The 7,744-nt window shown below is 47.0% G+C and overlaps 2 protein-coding genes across 2 annotated transcripts in view; one reads left to right on the top strand and one right to left on the bottom strand.

Annotated features, from left to right (window-relative positions):
- Ranbp10 (RAN binding protein 10) overlaps positions 1-3,997 on the bottom strand; it is a 60,365-nt gene extending 56,368 nt beyond the window's left edge. Inside the window, exons 1-2 of the mRNA XM_005345453.2 lie at positions 3,679-3,997; positions 2,816-2,927 (exon numbers count right to left, since the gene is read on the bottom strand). Of these exons, the coding sequence (XP_005345510.1) occupies positions 2,816-2,927; positions 3,679-3,997 (431 nt within the window). The remainder of the gene's footprint in view (positions 1-2,815; positions 2,928-3,678) is intronic.
- A 405-nt stretch (positions 3,998-4,402) lies between these two features.
- Tsnaxip1 (translin associated factor X interacting protein 1) overlaps positions 4,403-7,744 on the top strand; it is a 16,294-nt gene continuing 12,952 nt past the window's right edge. The window contains exons 1-2 of the mRNA XM_005345451.3: positions 4,403-4,554; positions 6,904-6,985. Coding sequence (XP_005345508.1) covers positions 4,511-4,554; positions 6,904-6,985 — 126 coding nt within the window. The 5' untranslated portion in view covers positions 4,403-4,510. The remainder of the gene's footprint in view (positions 4,555-6,903; positions 6,986-7,744) is intronic.

Here is a 7,744-nt window from a genome sequence, read left to right as displayed (position 1 = left end):
GGTCAGAAATCTATCTCCAACACTGATGGGGAGGAGTTGATGTCAGTCTGTCCTCCAGACCTGGGTCAGAAATCTATCTCCAACGCTGATGGGGAAGAGTCAAGGTCTGCCTGTCCTACAACTTCTGTTGGCTTCCTCAAAAAACAAATCTGAACTATACTGCGTGGCTCATACCAACAACTGACATCTCAGCCACAAAAAGCCTTCAAGGATTCCAGAAAGTAGCTGTGGGGAGCTAGTCACATACTCTCTCACCAGCTTACTACTTTAGCTGTCTGTCAACTGAAGCAAGCCGCTACAGACACACATGACCTTTATACGATTGAGGCTTCCAGACTAATTCAACAACTGTATTCGCCATATGCAAAAATACTGAGACTAGGGCACAAGATCGTCACTCCATTGGCAGAGGGCTTCCTAGTGTGTATGAATCCCTGGGTTCAATTCCCAGCGCTAGGTAAACCAAGTGGGGTAGCATAGATCTGTAATCCTAGCATTGGGAAAGTGAAGGCTGGAGGACCATGAGTTCAAGATCATCCTTTGGCCACTTAAGAAGTTATAAGCCAGGCTGGAACATACAAAACTTAGTTATTTAAAGAGGGAAAAGAAAAAAATGCTGGGGAAAGAAGCAGAGAAAGATACTCCTCATTTCACTGAAACAAGGTCTCATTATGCAGCCCTGGTTGGTCCTGGACTTGCCATATAAACCAGTCTGGCTTTAAACTCAGAGAGACCCACCTGCCTCAGCCTCCAGAGTCCCGTGACTAGCACGGGCACCACCACACCTGGCTTTCACTGTTTTTAGACTTGTAGACAACACCACAGTCGTGCAGTCGCACACAGAGCTTTCTTCTCAAGGCCACTGAAATTTAAAAGGCCAGTTAAAGGAATCCAGATCTCTACGTTTAAACACTCCCCTTCTGAAAAGCTGTTCTTGTTTCTTACTAGCTTAGCCCTTATCTATGAAAAATGGCTACAGAGAAGACACATTTTTTTCCTCCCTATGAGTTTAAGAAATATGCCCCTGTCTCCTTGGTAATGTCGAGTCCAATACAAGCATCTCAGTCAACACTGTAACTTTATTTGAGGTGTTTGTTTTAAGAGGTTATTCTCATTGATACTGGTTTAAACACATTAGATATGTTCTACCAGATGGTGGAAAAAAATATTAAAAAGTTTTTAAGTCTTCCAAAATGTAAGTTTCCCATCTGCAAACAAAGGAGATGGAAATGAAAGCTAAAGATGCAACAGCTTCCCAGGACGAAAATTCTAAAGTCACTGAACGTTAAGGCTAAAGGCAGTTTAGATGCTTACTGACTTCCCAGGACGACAATGAAGAGACAAGCCCCAGGATGTGCCCACGCTTAGAGTCCTCCTTGGCTGGGAAGCTACAGAGTCACTGAGAAAGTGACTGATCCCAATAGTCCTTCCCCACACTCAGCTTCATTTTTGCTTTTTGTTTTGAGACAGGGTCTGGCTGGCCTGCAACTCTCTCTGTAGACCAGGCTGGCCTCGAACTCACAGAGCTATGCCTATTTCTTCCTCCTGAGTGCTGGGTTGAAGGGGCTGCGTCATCACACTCAGTTCAGTCTCAGTTCCTAAACCTGGCATTTTGCACACAACACAAGGGATACAGTTAGGAGAAAAAATTATCCCAAATGTTCAAAAACACACACTCAGGTCCATATGAATGTCACTGGCAGGATTTGAAATTTCCCATAGCAAACCTAAGGTCTGATTTAAAAAGCCTGTCCCAAGATAGTTATAGTTACATTATCTCATAGCTTGAACACCTGTTTTATTACAATTACTAGTGGAAAAAGGAGACCCAGAGAATAAGGAAGCCGGCAGGACAATGAGCCGGGCAGTGGTGGCACACGCCTTTAATCCCAGCACTCCCAGGCAGAGGCAGGTGGTTCTCTGTAGGTTCAAGGCCAGCCTGTTCCGCTTAGCGAGTTCCAGGACAGACTTCAAAGCTACACAGAGAAACCCTATCTCGAAAAACCAAGAAGAAGCCCGGCGATGGTGGCGCACGCCTTTAATCCCAGCACTCGGGAGGCAGAGGCAGGCGGATCTCTGTGAGTTCGAGACCATCCTGGTCTATAGCGCTAGTTCCAGGACAGGCTCCAAAACCACAGAGAAACCCTGTCTCGAAAATCCAAAAATAAAAAAGAAAAACCAAGAAGAAAAGATGTTCCCTCTGATGCCTTGTGTCTGCTTAAGTCACCCTAAAATAGGGAGTCTCCCTAATACTGACTTTAATAAGACCTTCCTAAAGCTGGTCCAACTGGTGTTCAAGTCCCTGGACTGAAAAACAAGTTTATGAGCAGCAAGGTCACCTGACTCTGACCATGCGTACTGTTTATCCAGATGACAGTGGCCACCACAGCTTTGATGAATGCTACACAGACTCTATTATTCCTTTGAAGTTTACTGAGGCCTCTACATGACTAAATGCCATAAAAAAAGAACCTCAACCTCAAAAGGAGGGAAGTCACAAACACCACATGCTAGCAGGGGAAACCCCATTTGGCCTCTGAATTGTTAATGTATACTTGTTACTTATATCCCTGATCTGTTACTATCTAGTTACAATACTTAAAAAAAAGAAATGTCCTCTGCTCAACCTATCAAGGCCCACTGTTTAGACCAACCAGACCACTTTCACACTTAGGGGAGAGGTAGCCCAGATCCAAGTGGGTCAGCAGGCCAACCTCAGTCACTAATATCAGTCAGGAACTTCAAACTCCGACAAGAAGGAACACCAGTTCTATGTTGAGGGGGGAGGGGGAGAGGAGAGTAAAGAGGGCCTTACCCATCTCTTCCTTTGCTGACAATCTTCACTTCAAAATAGTAAATACCACAGGCGGCAGGGATGGGATGAGTGGCGCGCACCGAGGCTGCATCTTTGTGATTTTTGCCATGACCTGATGTAAAAAGGCAAAGAAGGAATGTCAACACCAGAAAAATGCAAAAATAAGCCTCCTTTATCTCTGTGCCATGGTAACTTCAGCCCTCCTTTGCCAGAGAAGCTCTTGTACTGTCCAAGAAATTGAGTAAACACAAAAGCCTCCCATCTTTAGGTCAACTCCACCCCAGACCAACCAAGTGTCCTGACCATGATACTGTCCTCCATAACAAAACAAGGGTACACACAGGCAACTGAGGTACATGTTAGACTCTGAACACTGCTGTCTCTCTTTCTAGAATCCAAATGGCCCAGCCTGGAACCCGGGGAAGGAAGTGGCAGAAATGGAAGTCACCACTACCAACAACTTACACACAATCCCCAGGCCAGTCTGGGAAGACTATCAGGCAGGCAGCTCATGCACCGCCTGTGAGAATGTTACCACCTCTTTTTGCAAACATTACTGAAACTAAGCCATGGTAAAGGGCCTAGCTGAGGTTGGAGCCAGTTCAGGACAGGAAGGGAGGCCCTAAAGTGGAAGGTCTTGTCCAACACTGGTTTAGGACATTTAACTGTAGTTCTCTTAAAGTCGGCTGTTTCAGGACAGAGGAAGGGAAGCAGGTAAACCATGGCCTGGCCAATCCCTCTACTCTGGACGTTCCGCTGGGCAAAGGCCCAACTCAGAAAACCCAAGCAAAGAAAGGGACATGATGGTGACAGCCTCCTTGCAAAAATCTGGATTGTCTCCCAGCGACCAGACCCGCTGATACCTTTGTAGTGGACACGGAGGTTTCCCTGGGAGAGGCCGATGTAGTTGTACTTGTCCTTGGGGCTCCAGGATCGCGGCAGTGGCGTTTCGTGCTGATTGACAGCAGGGTACAAGCGCTGCAGGCGCCGGCTCAGTTCCTGCTCCCCGGGTGACGGTAGCCCGCCCCCTGTGTCCCCACCGGAGGAGTCCCCAGTCTGCGGGTTCCCAGCTCCCGGGTCTGTAGTCGCCGCCGCCATCTTGGAGGGAGCTGCTATTGTGTCACTGGGGGCGGGGAGGAGTGCAACAAGAACTGCCTTACTCAGCCAATGGCCTATGAGCATCCCAGGGCAGTAGGGAAACTGAGTCCGAATCCGTGAACCCTTCTTTGGACACAACTATGTTTCGCAAGATATTAGACTACATATCCCACAATACAGAGCGCTCTAGAAGCAGGCTAACGCGAGTTCCTGGAGAACTTCGGGAGATGTAGTACAAACCTGCTCACCTACAAGCCCGTATAACGGAGACTATGAGCCACTAGAAACTACCATTCCCAGCCAGCCAAGTGGCCAGGCCTCGAAGCTCACCTCCTACGACCACAGTCTCAATTTATTCTCCTGCCTCAGTTCTGTATCTGATATCAAACTTATTGCACTGATTGGTTCTCAGAACATCCTGTCTCTGGGCCCGAACCTTCCTTTACTTCTTGGCCTTTCTCCAGCGTGCTCTTTGGGGTCTGGAGGCGTGTCGCGTCCGTGACCCCGCCCTCACCGCGGAGGCCGCTGGGGGCAGGTCCCCATGGCAACGGACTGTACACTACTGCAACGGAGCTACTTTGCCTCTGCTCCAAAGTCATGGCCAACCCCGAGACTCGCTACTACAGTTTCTCCAAGCCGAGGTAGCACCTGGCCGGGCCGAGGGCGGGGAGGACTTGAGTACTTCCAGAGTGGGAAATGGATTACCAGACCGCTGCACCATCAGTTGGTCTCTGTTCTTTGGGCTAGGGCTCCAGGGACAGAATCAGTGATACAGAAACAGTTGTAATCGAACTGGGACTGACTCCAGTAGGAACGTTGCGTGCTGCCAAAAGTGAAGGCGTACTTTGTCGTTAGATACATGATCTTAGCTAAAGATTGAAAAGAAGCGTCTTAAAGCCGGCCGGAGGTGGCGCACGCCTTTAATCCCAGGACTCAGGAGGCAGAGGCAAGCGGATCTCTGTGAGTTCAAGGCCAGCCTGGTCTACAGAGCTAGTTCAGGGACAGGTACCAAAGCTACAGAGAAACCCTGTCTCGAACCCCCCCCCCAAAAAAATAGAGGCTGGAGGGAGGTGCAGGGATGGTTCTTCCCCAAACAAAATTTTTTTTTTTTGGTTTGGTTTTTCGAGACAGGGTTTCTCTGTGGTTTTGGAGCCTGTCCTGGAACTAGCTCTGTAGACCAGGCTGGTCTCGAACTCACAAAGATCCGCCTGCCTCTGCCTCCCGACCCAAACAAATTTTAAATAAGAAAAGTACTTAGAAATTAAAAATAAATAAAGTAATGAGCATCTATTTTGGTTGTTTCTCTACTGGGTGTGCTTGGTTTTCATTTTGGTTAAATCTAGTTTTTATGTCCAAACTATCACCAACAGAATATTTCCAATTGGAAGTTTCTCCTGATTTCTAGAGATTTACATAGTTTTCCTAATTATTTTCCCTTTCATGGTGGTTACAGTATGATCAAGAGCAGAATTTTTCGGGAGGGAGAGGCAGGCAGACCTCTATGAATTTGAAACCAGCCTGGTCGACAGAATAAGTTTCAGGACAGCCAAGGCTACACAGAGAAAGCCTGTCTCAAAAAAAATCAAGACAGAATTTTGATCAGGTGGGGCTGGAGAGATGGCTCAGTGGTTAAGAGCATCGCCTGCTCTTCCAAAGGTCCTGAGTTCAATTCCCAGCAACCACATGGTAGCTCACAACCATTTATAATGAGGTCTGGTGCCCTCTTCTGGCCTCAAGCATACACACAGAAAGAATATTGTATACATAATAAATAAATATTTAAAAACTTTAAAGATAAAAGCTGGGCAGTAGTGGCACATATCTTTAATCCCAGCACTCAGGAGGCAGAGGCAGGTGGATCTCTGTGAGTTCGAGCCCAGTCTGGTCTACAGAGTGAGTTTCAGGACAGGGTCCAAAGCTATACAGAAAAATTCTGTCTCAAAAAAACAAAAAAGAAAGAAAGAAAGAAAAAAGGGGGGAAAAAGCCAGGCACAGTGGTTTATGCTAGTAATCCCAGGGCTCAGGAAACAAAGGGAGGAAGATCACTACCAGGCCAGCCTGGTCTCTATCGTGACCCAGGATACATACTAAGAACCATCTCAAAACTAAGTAAATAAATGAATATATCTTTAAAAACAGAATTTGGCATAGTGACTGATCTTGAGAGAAAGGTATTAATTTAACCCAATAAGCAGATAAAGTTGTTGCATTGTGTCTTGTTGCTCTCCGATATGTGTCTTTTAACAACAAGCCTGAGATGGTGGCACATGCCTTTCATCCCAGCACTTGGGAGGCAGAAGCAGTCTGATATCAGTAAGTTCGAGGCCAGCTTGCTCTACAGAACAAGTTCCAGGACAGCCAGGGCTACACAGAGAAACCTTGTCTTGAAAACAAAGCAAAACAAAAACCAGTATTGGAGATTGAACCTGTATATTCTGACATATATTCTGTCACTGAGGTATATCTCACTCATATGTAAACTTTACAAAACTATGAGAAACAGAGTAAGAATTGTCTGTTTCTTTAGGAGACAATTAATTTGACTTAAGGAGGTTAAATGATTTGCCCAAAGCTGGTCCTTTTGAAACCTCAGATGCCAGGACCCCAAAAGTCATTAAACAATGCCCTCTTCTGGACATACCAGCGCCTATACTTCCACATGCTCAGACTCACACAGAAATACACACACATACACATAGTTTAAAAAGGAAGGGGGTTCCAGGACAGGCTCCAAAACCACATAGAAACCCTGCCTGGAAAAACCAAAAAAAAAAAAAAGAAGGGGGCCAGGCAGTATCAGCGGTCAGAAGGCCTAGGCACGTGGATCTCTGTGAGCTTGAGCCAGCCTGGTCTACAGAGCGAGTTTCCGACAGCCAGGGTTACACAGAGAAACCTTGTGGAGGGGGCGTGCCTATGCCCTGTGGATCTCCGTTGGGGGAGCTTGTCCCTTTACAGGCTCTGTCACCTATCACAGCTTCTTGTCCACGCAGACCACGTACTCGATCTTCAGGAGGGACTACAGAAGCCAAGGGCGTTGAGAAACGCAAGCTCTCGCAGAAACGAAGAACACTGGTCAGTGCCGCTCTTTTGGAACCGTACTTGTCACCCGCTACAACCTGTCTTCTGCCTACAGCACACTAGTTTCTTTTAGAGGAGCGTGGCTCACAGATGCCAGGCTCGCCAGGCTTTGGGGGAGGAGGGGAGGACATACTGCTTCCTCCCCCTAATCTAAACGCTGGCCATGACTAACCCTGGGTAAAAAAGACTTAGCCCCTTCCCTTAACAGCAGCTCAGCTTTTCTTCACAAGCCTGCCGTGAACCAGACGCGACGCTGCTGTGGTTGAGACAGCTCCTGCCGAGGTCCTTCAGTGCTGTGGTGGTGTCTTTTTGTCCTTATCGTCCTAGGTCTAGTACAGGGCTTGGGTTCCATCGGTCCTTATGAAGAAGCGGTGAAGGCAGAGCACTGGGTGTTTTTCTGCTGTGTTTTGGTTCTGAGTTCCTCACTCCTCCTCGCTAAGATTTTTGTATAGACCAAGCACAGCGACTACTCACACCTGTAATTCAGCCCTTGAAAGGCCGAGGAAAATTGCTATAAGTTGGTTTGTTTTGGTTGGGTTTAGTTTTTGGTTTTTCGAGACAGGGTTTCTCTGTGTAGCTCTTGCTATCCTTATACTCAATCTGTAGACCAGGCTGGCCTCGAACTCAGATCAGCCTTCCTCTGTGTCCCAGGTAGGGTACTGAAATTAAAGGCATGTGCCACCACTGCTTTAATCCCTTTAAGACCCCTTTTTTAAAAATTGTATAAAAATTAACATGGTAATCCCAGCACTC

Source organism: Microtus ochrogaster, chromosome 4, assembly GCF_000317375.1.
Source record: "Microtus ochrogaster isolate Prairie Vole_2 chromosome 4, MicOch1.0, whole genome shotgun sequence".
NCBI classification, from domain to species: domain Eukaryota; kingdom Metazoa; phylum Chordata; class Mammalia; order Rodentia; family Cricetidae; genus Microtus; species Microtus ochrogaster.
The sequence above is the reverse complement of the archived record's forward strand: the minus strand, read 5'-3'. Positions and strand labels throughout refer to the sequence as shown.